Source organism: Dipteris shenzhenensis, chromosome 26 (genome assembly GCF_047967505.1).
Source record: "Dipteris shenzhenensis isolate YYH24624 ecotype China chromosome 26, Dip_SZ_1.0, whole genome shotgun sequence".
NCBI classification, from domain to species: Eukaryota; Viridiplantae; Streptophyta; class Polypodiopsida; order Gleicheniales; family Dipteridaceae; genus Dipteris; species Dipteris shenzhenensis.
The window spans coordinates 29517898-29533018 of record NC_141621.1 but is presented as its reverse complement, the minus strand read 5'-3'; the positions used below and the strand labels follow the sequence as shown (position 1 = coordinate 29533018).

At 47.2% G+C, this 15121-nt stretch overlaps 1 protein-coding gene across 2 annotated transcripts in view; it reads left to right on the top strand.

The window, feature by feature from the left end:
* The first annotated feature begins 299 nt into the window (after window positions 1–299).
* Window positions 300–15121, top strand: part of LOC147884927 (uncharacterized) — a 47422-nt gene continuing 32600 nt past the window's right edge. For both annotated transcript variants that reach the window (XM_087397614.1, XM_087397613.1), the window contains exon 1: window positions 300–632. In XM_087397614.1, the coding sequence (XP_087253740.1) occupies window positions 510–632 (123 nt within the window). In that variant the 5' untranslated portion in view covers window positions 300–509. The remainder of the gene's footprint in view (window positions 633–15121) is intronic.

Genomic DNA, 15121 nt, shown 5'->3' with positions numbered 1-15121 from the left:
TCTTATAGTATAGGGGGCATCTGAATGTAAAGTGCTCCTCAGAGACCTCTGTCGCTATCTTTCTTGCTGTTGTCATTCACTCCTCCCATGTGTTTGCATCTATTACGGTGAATTTCAAATAGGTAAAAGCTACTTGAACTGTGTATGCAGGTACTAATTCCTGATATAGCCAAGTGCAACAAGGACAATTCATCATGCCCAAGGACTATCAATGGACTCCCTTGCCTTTGACCCTTTGCATATTAAAACGTATGGCTTGCTGTACCCAGCCCTCTCCCGAGTCGACAACCCCACATTCCTCTACCTAGTTTCTCATTTGGCTTTAGGTTCTACTACAGGCATTTGGGTGTGTGGTTGTTGTGATTTTACATTTTGGGCAGGCCTTTGAATGACTAAAGTCATGCATCTTGTTTGAACCGTTGGAGCTTTGAAAACCTCCTCAAGAGGCACACGCATTATCATCAAGCTAACTGGGACAAGAGCAATTGTGCAGACCTCGATCGACAGCCATGCGCATCGTAATCTGGAACGTAAATGGCCTCTACAATACACTCAAGGACGCTTCTGTTCGCTACTCCTCCGCTTCCAATTACTTCTACGAAGTTCTCAAGGCTGACATTGTGTGCTTTCAGGTCCGTTTGTGATTTCCCAGCTGCCCTATTCTGTAATTTCGACAATATCCATTTTTGAGCTCCCAACCCAAGACTTTCGATCCTTTAACCATAATGGACCAACGTGAGGCCAGATTACTCTCAAGCTCGTATGTGCGTTTCTAAACATGCCAGCGTATCTCATTTGCACGTTTTAAACGCCACCCTCGCCTCTCTTACGACATGCGACAAGACAATCGACACAATGTTCACACTTAATCAATGTTTTGTGGCATGCGATGCTCCAATGAAAGAGAATTTTGTTTATAATTCAGGTTAGCATAAACAGTGCTGATAACTTTAAACTGGAAATGATTGTATAGGTGTAGAGCTACATTCTAGACATCTATCTTAAGGAATGACAATGTATTCTTGAAGGATAATGAGGAGACGAAGCTCCACAGGTATTACATGCCCCTACAACATTAGTTAGAGCTGCTGTCTTTTGAATAGGGCTTACATAGAGTACTTTATAAATTGGAAGGACCTACCAAAAGCTGAGTTCCTGGTAGTAAGTGAGCAGCGTGCAGCTGTTATCCTGCCTTTTACCACAATTATGGACAACACCTATGGCTTGAGGCATTCCTTTTAGGATAACCACTACATGAAATTTAAGGCCTCCGTATAGCCCCGTACAGTGGGTTTGTACCCTGCTGATGTCATCCCGCCCTTCACAGGGCCCTGTTGCAGGCCGTACGCCTGCTTTGCAATTCCGTCTTGCCAGGTCAGATCCAGGGCTTCATGCCCCCGCCATCTCTCTTGCACAAGGTCTCTCGTGTCGTCCGCATGACAGCTCATGTGCTGCTCCAACAGAGACCTAGACCTACCTAGAACCCTAAGACGGAAACACTAACCTAATGTTCTCCAGTGGGTACTAGTGAACAAGGATTGACTTTCTGACTCGACCGAAGGCTGAGAGACTGACCTACGTAGCTCGTGCCTGACTGTCCCTAGAGAAGGGCTCAGAATGGGGCCATGGCATTCGACAAAATATCATATCATAGGAATTGCTTGCACTTTGATGATGAAGCCGGTTGTCATCTTGCATCCAAGTGCGAGGGTGCATATGACATTCCCTTCTTCGTAACTTGGTGGTAGGTACATGGCCTCCAAGTAGTCCACCAATATTTGCGGGAACTCCTGGAAGAAACTTTAGTCTAGCCACACTGCTTCATGGGTTCCTTGATCTCGAAACTTCGTGTAGAATTCATGGATCCGGCATTCTGACCCATGCTTCCATTTGTGGAGGCTGGATGGAAAATAGGGCTGCTGGAAGCCTGACAGATGGCGGGATCTGTAGTGACCAAAGGCGCCAGCATGGCAGGGCCTTTGGGCCTTGTATGGAGCCTGCAATAGGTCCCGAACAGGGCCAGCAGGTGAGCAGAGAGCCTGGGCCTATGGCGGGCTGCCACGTTGTAATGAAGGGGTGCAGGGGAAGTGTGAGGAAAGCCACGGAAGGCAAGGGGAAGGAGGAGAGAGAGGGGGGGGAGAAGCAGAAGTGAACACAGAGGAGTCGTCGGGTAGGAGGAAACAGGAGGCACAGGATCAGATTGTCACGTCAAAAGGTACCTTACAATGATTTGGGGGTGGACTTACATAGTCCCCAATCTTCCCATCATTCTCCCTCATATTTCCCACCTATTTCCCACTATTTCCTGCTATTTTCCCACCTTCATTACAGCCATCCCTTCCCAAAGAAAATTTCCCTCAAAATTACACTGTGGCTGTCCACAAATGGTGCAAATAAACAGCAGCTAACAATCAGCCTACTAGGACATAGGGGTTGTTGTGGACAATACTTTCAGGCTGCCATGAGTTCTCATCTTCTGGGAGTCCTTTCCACTTGATGAGATACTCCATATAAACCTTATTTTGGAGCACATGATCCGTGAAACCCATGATACGCTCCGGAACATACATGATGTGGCCCTCCTCGTCCATAGGTGGCAGCTCAGGAAGAACCATAGGTGGCAGCTCAGGAAGAACTTGGACATGCTGCCCAACATGTGGCTTCAGCAAGGACACATGGAAAACATTATGAATCTTGGAGGTGCGTGGTAGCTCCAACGCATGTGCCAATTCTCCAACTTTGCGGATGATCTTGTAAGGACCGTAATACCTGTGAGCAAGCTTGGTGTTGGTAATACCTTTCAGTGAGGCATAACGGTTCTTATGGAGGCGTAAGTGCACATAATCCCCTTCTTCAAAAGACCGATACCTCCTGCGCTCATCCGTGTACTTCTGCTTGGCTTGGGCATCCTGCATATTCTTCTTAGCCAATTGTAGAAGGGCATCCATTCTCTCCAAGTCACTTTTTGCTTGCTGATTTTTAACAGCCATGTCTGCAATCAATGATGGCATCCCAACTTGGCATCCATACATAGCCTCAAACGGGCTCATGCCGATAGAAAGGTGCTTGGTGCTGTTGTAACAAAATTCAGCAAGGGCCAACCACTTATCCCAAGACTTCTGTGTGTCATGACAGAAATGCCTCAAGTACTCCTCCAACCATTTGTTCACCCTTTCTGACTAACCATCAGTCTGAGGGTGGTAAGCAGTGCTCGGTGTGAGCGAGGTACCCACTGCTGCAAATAATTCCTGCCAAAATTGACCCATGAATTTTGTATCTTTGTCACTAACAATTTCGTGAGGGAAACCATGATGCTTGAAAACATGTTCAATGAATTGCCAAGCAACTTGTGATGCTGAGTATCGGGTCTTGGTGGGTATGAAGTGGGCCTGCTTTGTCATTCTGTCAACCACCACATAAATGCTATCCCATCCCCTCTGTGCAGAAGGCAACCCTGTAATAAAATCCATAGCTATGTGAGTCCATTTGCCTTCTGGAATAGGTAATGGCTGCAAAAGACCTGCAGGTAGTTGGCTATCCACTTTGTTCTCTTGGCAAGGCAAGCATTCAGAGCCGTATTTGACAACATCCCGCCACAAGCCATCCCATATGAAACTTCGTTTGACCTTTTCATATGTCTTAGTGATACCCACATGTCCTGCCATAGGAGATGAGTGCATTTCCTTTAAAATCAGCAGTCTATACTTCGAGTCTGGCACTAGATAAACTCTGTCCTTGCACCATAACAGCCCATTATAAAGCTTAAATTCAGCATGCCCCTGGCTTGAGGACTCCTGTAACTCCACAAAGATGGGAGCTGTCCTGGAATTCTGCATGTATTCCTCTTGGATCCCATGAATCCACTCTTGATAGATAGTAGAAATGGCAGATAAACTGCAAGCCCACATACGGGATAAGGCATTTGCAACCACATTTTCTATCCCTTTCCTGTACTCAATGTTGAAATCATAAGACTGAACCTTAGCCAGCCACCTCTTCTGCTTCATTGACAAGTTGGGCTGTGTAAGGAAATACCTGAGTGTCCTATGATCCATCTTAACCTTGATTTTGCTACCGTACAGGTAGTGGTGCCATTTCTTGAAAGCACATAGGATAGCCAACATTTCCTGATCATACACATGATAATCCAGCTCCTTGGCATCCAATTTCCTGCTTTCAAAAGCAATTACCCCGTGTTCCTGCCTCAACACAGCCCCTAATCCTTTGCCATTGGCATCTTCCTCCACAATGAAAGTACGTGAAAAATCAGGGCATACCAACACAGGAGCATGAGTGAGGGGTGCCTGGAAGGTAGTTGGTGCATTGGTCAATCCAAAAGGCATCACCTTGAACTCATACAGTCCTCTCTCTGTGTGTGAAAGGCTGTCTTGCGCTCATCCCCAGCTTTCATTCTAATCTGATGAATCTTAGTGAAAAACTGAGCACCTTTAAGTTCATCTAATAGGTCATCTATTCTGGGGATTGGAAACCTGTTTTTGATGGTGACCTCATTAAAGTCTTTGTAGTCAATGCACATACGGTAAGAACCGTCCCTCTTCTTCACTGGAGCACAAGGGATGCAAAAGGAGAAGTGCTATGAGTGATGAAATTCCTTTGGAGCAAGTCCCTCATTTGAGTTGCCACTTCTTCCCATTCTACCTTAGAGAGTCGGTACGGTGCCTTATTGATTGGCTTACTGCCAGGTTCCAGGACTATGGCATGATCTACATCTCTCCTTGGAGGCAACTGCGATGGCAAATCAGCAAACACATCTGAAAATTCTGAGAGCAATCTCTGCATATCAACATCCTCAACATGGGGAGTGCCACCCTCCGTGGTCACTGACACATTCAATGCATATATGGCACTGCCCTTCTTGAGCTCTCTGGCCAACTGCCTCGCTGAAATGACCTGCAATTTAGGGGTTGCAATACCATGCAATGTAACTGACCGACCCCTCTGGACAAAGCTGAGTGTTAAGGCATTGAAATCCATGCTGATTTTCCCCAGTGATTGCAACCAATCACAGCCCAGGACAACATCTATTGGGCCCATATCAAGTGCCAAGAGATCACCTGCAAATGTATAGTCATCCGATAACTTAATCTTTGCATCTTGGTAGCAAGATCTACTGATCATATGCTGTCCATTGGCTACTTCTACTCTCAGTCCATGGTCTATCTCAGTAGCAATCAGTCCCACCCTCGGTAAGGTCTTGCAGTTAACAAAACTGTGGGTGCTACCGCTGTCCACCAACACATGTACAATCCTGCCATTAATCATCCCTGTTAATCTGATAGTGTCAGCACTTTTGGCACCCATCAGGGCATGCATGGAAAAGTATAAAGTGCTGGCTGGGCATCCCAATAAACCACCTCCTCATCCACATGAGCATTACCCCCTGCATCTTCACGTGCATAAAAAGGCATTGCATTGTGATGCTACACAGAAAAGAGTGTAGGCCTACGGCCTCTCATGCCCCTAGTGGGCAGAATCTCATGTGAATGCGAAGCATGTGTGTCATGCGCAGTAGCACCACCAGGATCAAAAGGAAAGTCAGTGCCCTTCATGGCTACATTGTGAGGAGCCTCATCTGCATCATGTGTTCCTGCCATCTCCTGGGGCATCAAACAGTTGCTCATCATCTGAGATGTCAATGATCATGCTGAGCTTGGCAGTACCACTGTTGCGCATCTTGCAAACATTCCCGTGCTCAGGAGTCCATTTCTCGCCACATTTAAAGCATAAGTTGGCCTTCTTCCTGCTGTCCATTATTGCCTGTGTATGCTGTTTTATCTCAGCCTGCTCATTTCCAGCAGTAGGCTTGCCCCCAGGCTTGGCATCTGGATACCTGTAAGGCCGGGCATAAGGCATCTTACTACTCGAGACAGTAGGAAAGAGAGGAAATGGTGCTGCTGCAGATTTCCTGTCAGTCCAATCAGCAAACTTAGGCTTTGACTCAGCCTCATACCTAGTAGCATGCGAGCTGCCCACTGCATTCCTGTGCTTGCCAGCATATTTTGGCTTCAGTACTTCTGCCAGTTGGGCTGCCCTCTCAATAGTTTGACGGTTATGAGCCCTCACATCTGCAGCCAAAGAGGGATACAAGCCCTGGATGAAACGCAGCAGCTTGCCTTTCTCGGATATGTCCTGCACAAACAAAGAAAGACGCCAGTAACGCTGCAAGTACTCTTGGACAGTATTAGTCTGAGATAAGGCATAAAAATCAGCAAGGTACTGCTCTAAAATCAGTGGCACCATCAGTTCCTTGAAACCTTTCCAAGCGGTGGGTTTCTATGGTGAATCTCTCATATACCGCCACCAAGTATGGGCATAGTCCTACATATGCATGCAAGCGGAAGTAATCTTCCAGCTTTGTGAGCCATTCCTCAAGCTAATTGGGGCTGCGGGTATCCTCTTTGAATGTATGCACCGAGAGCTTATCCTTCACGTCCTTGCCTACAAGGCTCTTATGAGGATAGCCACCAGATGAGCGTGCATCATCACGCCTAAGATTGACATACTGATGGAAAGGCATCTCCTCACGTATGGCCTCGGGCAAGGCCCGGTATGATTGCAAGGCATCTGAAGGCATCTCATCAAGAGTGGATGGCTGCCCACCACTAACATCCTGCTGCATATGAGCATTACTCATCTTATGTACAAGCTGTGTAAAGCTGTATGTGCTCACTGGAGGAGCAGTAGGCATCTGCACACCCAGCTGTGGTTGCCTGCCATAAGCATCTCGCTGAAATGACGGCATAACAAAAGGCTGAGTAGAGGTTTGACCTCTCTCCCATGGAAAAGTACCCTGCAAACCAAAACCAAGTCTTGTCTTACTGGACTGATGCATACCCGTAGGTCGGCCCAAAAGGGATGGCCCAACCTGGGTAGACACAGACAACTGAGACCCGAGCACATCCTGCATAAAGGTGCTCGGTGGCACAGGCAAGGCATCATCTCTATCTAAAAAACCCCCATGCTGGGGTGCATGCAGACCTCCTGAGGACGTATGACGTACGGCAAGCATCGGTCATAAACCCCATGTATGGCCCAGAAAAGACATCACGACTGTCTGAGTGATCCTCATGTTGAGGAATATGCATAGGCTGCTTGCCCTTGTCCTGTATGGCCTGCGTAATCTGCTGCCCAATCTGTTGGCCCATCTGTAGAAAGGCAGTCTGGAGCATAGTAGATAGAGCATCCAAGAAATAAGCATCCATGGGAACTGGGGAAGTTGGGCGCAAGGTGGCAGCTGCTCCAACTGCCGGTGCACCCTCGGTAATGACGGGTATGTGCTCCTGTTGAGTGACCTCATCTCCGTCATGGGGAAGCTCCTCAATACGGAGTGCACATCTAGGTGCGATCGATAATGCGAGGAAGAAAATGCTGCTTGCACAAACTCTGGGAGTGTACCCCATAAGCACGCTGCACCGTGTGCAAAGAGGGAAAACTCCAACCAAGAAGATACTTGATGAAGAGGGAGCTAAGTAGGACCGAGAAGGGAGGCAGAATAAGCCTGGAACAATCTCCCTTTTTTTTTTTTGGGGGGGGGGGGGGGCTGTAAGACCCCCTAAGACCACAAAGACTGTCTTAGTACAGTCAGGCTTGCCTATAACCTTAGCACTCTAAGGTAAGAGAGAAAAACATAAATCGATGAAAACGTCCAAAAAAAACTGACGAAACCATGGGCGGCGAAAAGTTGAAGGCGGTAGAATGATGGGCGATGACAGAGCGGATCGGCGTGGGGAAGGGAGCTAGTTCGGGTCCAATCCTGTTGAAGAATAAGCCCGTAAGGCTATCGCCGTTAATGGTTGGAATGTTGGAGGAAGCTAACCATCCAATCGAGCGAAAGCCGATGACGGACAAGTCCGTGCGAAGCCAATCCCGAGAGAAGCTGCAAGGGAAAGTGTGGAAAGCTGGGAAAGGCTGGGCGACACAGGCGAGGAGGAGAATTATTGATTGTTGCGCTGTTGAGGTGTAAGGGAGGAAGGCGTGGAAGGCTGGGCGACGATGGCGAGGACATAATTGTTGAGGTTGGGCAGGAGGGGGCAGGGCCAGCATCAAGCAATGTCGTCACTGGTTGTATCTGGGTCTCTCGTGGTTGCTTCCTGCCAGTGCTGATGATACTCACGCTAATCTCTCGTGGCTGCTTTCTGCCAGCGCTGATGATACTCATGCTATGTGAAAGGTCTCTCGTGGTTGCTTTCTGCCAGCGCTGATGATAGTCACGCTATGTGAAAGGTAAAGTTCATGCAGAAATCATGTTCTGCAAAAGTGTATTCTGAAGAGGCTCTGTTGATGTGAAGAGCATCGCTCCAAGGAATTCCGACAATGGAATGGAATCGTGGGCAAAGGTGAAGGTGCCAAAATTGAGGCTCTGATACCAATGTAATGAAGGGGTGCAGGGGAAGTGAGAGGAAAGCCACGGAAGGCAAGGGGAAGGAGGAGAGAGAGAGGGGGGGGGAGAAGCAGAAGTGAACACAGAGGAGTTGGGTAGGAGGAAACAGGAGGCACAGGATAAGATTGTCACGTCAAAAGGTACCTTACAATGATTTGGGGGTGGACTTATATAGTCCACCAATCTTCCCATCATCCTCCCTCATATTTCCCACCTATTTTCCACCTATTTTCCCACCTTCATTACACACGTGGCCAGGCGGGTCTGAAGAAAAGCCCCAACCAGGTTGGTTTTACAGACTGGGGGGGGGGGCAGACTGGTCGGCCCAAACAGACCAGCCAGTCGGCCCATTTAGGGCTGGCTGGTCGGTTGGTTCAAGGGGGCCTTGAGCCCTATAAAAGGAGAGGCCCTGGGCCTCATTTCACATCCAACAGTTCAGCAGGAAAGGAGCAGCCAAGAGCAGCCAGAAGCCACTCCCTTGGGCCTCACACTGGGGGTGAAGGAGAGTGGAAGGTGTGCTGCAGACTGAGGCAGCGAGGTGTTGTGATCAATATCTTCAGGGAGCAGAAGGAGCAGCAGACCAGTAGCCTATGAGCCTACATCTAGGAGGACATACAGTGTGGAGAGCTGCAGACCTAGCTCAGCAAGGTGCTGCCCACCTAGGCTGATTTACAGGCAGTAAGGTGGAGAAGAACACTCTGGACAGAGAGTCTACATACGCTCGAGGTGGAGCATGCGGGCTTAGAGACCTAGAAGTGCTTGACATCTAGTAGGAGTATAGAGAAACGATAGGGTTTGCAGTAGAGCGATGAAAAAATAGACAATACTCAGACACAACTGAAGAACGGAACTCAGAAAACATAGTGCCTGTCGGTAATAACTGAATACAAGAACCTCAAGCCGTCGTGTCTCAAAGACCGTGGTTGAGGTGAATCAGAAAGATGATTCCATATAGAGAAACAGTAGAAAATGATAGCAGCAGAGGGAGCGAAACGCAGTCCTCCGTGTAGCTTGATGATGACGAAGATGATGAAGGGCTGGAGCTGCCCTAGGAAATGGCTGAAAACCAGCATGCTATGAGGAAGGAACCTTCAGGCTATCTGGAATAGCAACATGATGAAGAAAAGGAGCTGATCTGGGGCAGAAGGAGACAGATCTGGAGCAGAGGAGCAGAAGAGACAGAGCTGAAGCAGAGGAGCAGATTTGGAGCAGGATGGGACAGAGCTGAAGTAGAGGAGCAGATCTGGAGCAGAGGAGCAGAAGTTAGGGCAGATCTGGAGGAGAAGATGGAGCAGTCAGGAGGCAGGAAGGAGAGGCAGAGAGAAGGCAGCAGCCAGGAGGTAGAGAAGGAGAGGCAGAGAGAAGGCAGCAGCCAGGAGGCAGAGAGGAGCAGAACTGAAGAGGAGATGTAGAAGTGGAGCAGGCGGGGCTGCAGCAAAGCGTGGAGGAGAAGAGGAGCAGCTGCAGGTCCTGTCCTGTCAGAAGGAGTGTGGGGGCAGATGCCTTTTATAGGCCAGACCTAGCTGGTCGGCCAGCTGGTCGGTGGGCCTGCCAGCTGGTCGGCCAACTGGTCGGCCAGTTCTGGTCGGCCAGACCAGCTGGTCTTTCTGGCCACTTGTTTGGTTGAGATGGCTGGCCTTTTGGCTGGCCTGTGAGCTGTTAGATTGCCCAATAAATTGGGGACTGTTTAGTTGCTGAATAAGGAGAACCTTTTGGTATTGTATCCTGTCCTACGCTGTGGACGGACGGAAATATAAAGAGTTGCTTCTATATTTGTTTCTGAGCATTGTCTATTTACTGGCTTGCACATCTGTGCACATTAAGTTGAGAAGTCTGTGATTCCACACCCCACACCACACTGTGTGAGCTCCTAGGCATTACTGTCAGTCTTCCGCTGTGCGTACCCTTTGTTGGGTAATTTCAAACAGTCTCAGCCTATTGAGCTCCCATCAAGGGAGAACGGGCTGAGGAAGAGCTGCCTTATATAGGCTGCCCTGTGCCCCTCCCTAGGCTGCTTTTATGGGGCAAAGAGCTCCAACCATCCAGCCCAACCAACTGACCAGCTGGTCGGTCAGTTTGGGGCTGGTTGGCTCTCACCCCACAGCATAGTCACATGAAAACCCATTTCGTCTTGTTCGAAACCTTGAAAGGTGAAACAGATGAAACGCTTCGAAACACTCTCAACGAAATGTTTGTTTTGCCCAAATCAAAGTATACTTTTTTGCCTTGTTTTTTCTAGAATCCATATGCCATTAAGTTTTGACTCTATAAATACTAAATGTTCTTAAGCTGAAACTTGAGAAAGGAGATTGAACACTTGAATTTAAAAACATTTGAAGAATGTGTTTGTGGTTTGAATTTGCTTTTTAGGTATCTTGACTTGTATTTCTCTGTGTTCACTCTAAACTTGAATATAACATATCTTATTTGCCCCTATCCTTATATACATTCAGTATCATCTCAAAACCTATCCGAACTTGAGAAAGGAGATTGAATTTAAATAAATTTGAAGAATGTGTTGGTGTTTTGAATTTCCTTTTTAGTGTCTTGACTAGTATTTCTCTTTGTTCACCTAACTTAAATATAACATATCTTATTCGCCCCTGTAAGGGTATATATTAAGTATCAATTCGAAACCCGGCCGTTTCGTCCGAAAAGTTGAAACGAAACGAAATGAAACTTGTCGAAACGACGAAATGACGAAACAGACGAAACGTTTCTTGTGACTATGCCCCACAGCCCCCTATATAAAGGGGGGGCTGCAGCCCTCAATCCTGACTCAGCTCCAGCCTTCCCAGGAGCTCTACCAGCCCTCCAGTGCAGCCCGGTGCACCTCTAGAGATCCCCCGCACAGCAGCAAGAGTTAGTAGTGAGGGAGGAGTAATCGCAGCACTACAGCCAGGGTTTGGACCAGCAAAAGGAATAAGGTTTGGTGTCTGTTTCAGCAGCTGTTTTTACAGTTTTTGAAATGGGCCTTCAATAAAATCGAAGGGCAGTAAAACTAACAAGTAACCAATCAACATTGTTACGTTAACAATTCAGCAAAAGTATTACCACCAAATTGGGAGCTAGAGTGCCCTTGCACCAAGACAAAGACACAGATTGGCCCCAAACCTTGGCACCCCTTTCGGTATTTCTTTGATTAAGTGAGAGGCCCTGAAATCTAGGCTACATAAAGGATACACTCCTTAGAACTGGGGCATTCCACATACCTTGCATAGCCTTTACTGTTCATTGCTTTCACCACTCCTGGCAGTAGGTCTCCATTCCTATAGTCCAGGAAGCTTGCACACAGCCCGGAACTGTCACTACTAACCACACTTGGCCATACAGTTCCCCATAGCTGTTGTTACCAATGCCCAATTAGCCATCTCTCTGCCCAAAGTAGAAAGGGAAAGCATACACAAGCTTTCTCCTCTGACCAGGATTGCCATGACCAATAGTCTCTCACCCTATGGATCGTACATATTGTTATGCTCTAGCCGAGATAGCATGACCTCGGATAGATCGGTGGGCATTTTCTCTTAGATGACCAACTTTTGTAATAATTAATGTGCGTAATTAAATGGTCAAGAGAAGTAACTGCCAAGGTCCTAGGTGAGGGCGTAATGGCATTGACTAGATAGTTCTAATAGGGCTAGGGCCTAGGTGCATCTAATGTGTAAATTGCCAAGGGGCAATTGTTTTAAAAGGGAACTCCAAGAGAGGGGTGAAAAAGGATGCATCTAAGTAAGGGCCTAAAATGTGACATGTGGCCGGGAACTATCTAGGGAGATTGGGGTCTCAAGGATAAGGATGAGGAAAAATCATGAAGAAATATACGTAATGAGACGAATCCTATCCTTAGAGTTTGGCTGGGTGGAAAAATAAGTTGCCATCGCCCGTGATTGCACTAGTGTAGGAATAGATGATGGGAAGTGTGTTACATTTTGGTATCAGAGCATTAGGCAAGAAAAAGATCATGGGAGGATCGTTGGCTGCCCGTGAGGCGTTGACGAAGAGACCGACGGAAGTTGGTAATGGACGTCGAGAAAAGCCGTCGCTGACGAGTCGCCTATTGACGTGCTGAGTTGTGGAATGGCCATCGTGGTCTACGAAGGACTTTAATCAACGGATGGCTGAGCTTGGGACAGCGCAGTTGGTTCGACGGTCGAATGAAGAGGTTAGTGAGCGATTCTGGAAGATTGACGTCGAAAGAGCTTATGGGCATGACCCATATTCGAATCGACAGTTGTGTGTGCTAGGACGCTGCACAGGGGAGCACGTGGACAGGTTATCACGTTGACAAGCGCTTATCGGAACAGACTGCGCACGAGAGGATTTGGTTGAACAGCGTATAATGGGATGTCAATGGAGTATTCCGCTTAATGATTCAGTGAAGAATTAGTCCGTCAAATAGATCAGCCATCAATAGCACGACGTTAATCTGGCACAGGCGTTTTCTGTTTGCACAGTTGCCGTTTCATAAAAACGGGATACGTATTGACGTTTCTACAAAAGTAAATTGGAGGAAAGATGACAGATGTCACGATCCGTGTATGAATTATACAGTTTGGTCACGGAAATAATTGTACAGAAGATCATACGTGACAGTCTGGCTACGTATGAACAGGTTTAATCGAAAGAAATTACAGGACTGTCGCCAGCACTTGGACTGGGAATTCTGAAGGGATTCAGTCTGTGAAGATTGCAAACCGTATATAAAATAGGGCAGAGTCATTTTGCGAGTTTCGAGGATATCCAGGGGGCATCTCTTTCCCTTTATTATATATATTTCAAGTTTTCAGTTTGCAGTAGTTGTTCCTGTACAGAAAGGGATTTTGAAGTGCTGTACTTTTGGAGTTTCCGCGAAAAAAAAAAAAAAAAAAAAAAAATCCCTTTCAACAAAATGGAAGCAGAAGGGCAGAGTTCAAGGGCGAATCCTAGCGAGTCTAGAGCTCAATCTACACAACAGATGTCACATCACGCAGCACCTACATTGATTGGTAGGATCTCAATATTAGAGGATGCTTTACAGCAGATTATGAACCAGCAGCTTCAGGTGAATGCTGGTCAAAATGAGATCAGGGAGATGGTGCAAGCCTTGTCGGCTAGACCGTCTAGGATTGACAAGGGCAAAGCTCCAGCAGAGCCAGAGCCCAGTGTACATTCCTTAGAGCGCGCAAGGGTCAAAGTGCCTAATATCGCTAATTATAGACCGGAGAAGTACGCTGGTCGGATGACCGAGCGCAGCTCTGATGTGATCGAGGTTTGGTTGCACAAGTGGGAAGAAGCCTTCGCCATTTGTGAGATTAGATCCGATCTAAAGAAAATCCGCGAGGCCACACACTTGTTTATTGAGGCAGCGGATAGATGGTGGATAAAGCAACAGAAGGATCAAGTTGCTCCAACCACCTGGGAAGGGTTCAAAACTGAATTCAAGAAACACTTTCTCCCACCTGATGAAGAATCCCGAGCTTGGGATGCTTATAGAAATCTTCGTCAGAGGAGCTTGTCAGTGGCAGAGTACACTGACAAATTTAGGGAATGTGTTATGAAAATAACAGACCCTCTCCCTATGTCGGTTCAGTTAAAAGACTACATCTATGGACTGAACGACAAGATAAAAATGGAAGTTCGGGCTAAATATGTGACTACACTAGATGAATCTATAGCAGTAGCCTTGAACTATGAGGATGCCAGAGGTAGGTCTGGTGGATTTGTGGAGGCAGGGACTCAGTATGAGCACCCGAGAAAAGGGGGATTTCAGAGGAAATGGGTTTCAAAGACAAGTGTCTCGCAGCCAAGTGGCCAAACCAAGCAGGTGAAGCCGGTTGAGGGACCAGTAAAGACAAGTACCACCGTTGGGGTGAAAAGGAAAATAACTCCAATGGCAGCCCGGGCTTGGTCAAAGTCCTCATTGAACAAAAAGAGAAAGCTAGGAAAGAAGGATTGTGCTTCGGCTGCCTTCAGCGACATCAGTGGAAGGATTGTCCACTGAATAAAGATCGTCGCACGGCTAATATGATAATATCTGAATGCGACGTAGAAATGCAGGAGAGTCCCAGTGCGGAACATTTGCAGATGCAACTGGCGGGACCTTCTCAGAGGTTAGTACCTTGTTTGTTATGTGTATCTGTTGCTAAGTTAGTGACGAGTGCACCTGATAACATCCTATCTAAGCCCGCAGCAACGGGGTATACAGCCTTCAATGATACGGAGCTAATCAAAATGAAAGGGCAAGTGGCCAGTCATGATGTCATTGTGTTGTTTGACTCAGCGTCAACTCACAATGTGATTAACTCCAAGCTCGTGAAGAGGCTGAAATTAAAGACAAGTCCATCTGACTATGCTTATACAGTCAGAATGGCAGATGGAAGTTCAACTGAAGTATGGGACCAAAGGGTTACCCAGTTGGAGCTTCGGATTCAGGACTATACTGAGAAGCTTGATTTTGAAATGACCAAGCTTGCTCATGCGGATATAGCCCTGGGAATGGCGTGGCATTCTAGGAAGAATCCAGCCATTGATTGGAAAAAGCACGTATATCAATTCAAGATGAATGATGTGCTTTATGTCTTGCGAGGTGAAAAAGATATACCTCAGGGACCGTTGGTTTCCGTAATGGAAATCAGAAAGACTCAAGTAGAGTTTTTGTACCTTTGCACCGCATCGGTAGAGTCGGTGAATGATTCTTCGACTAGTACTGATGTTACGCAAAGTGATGAGATGGCCAAGCTG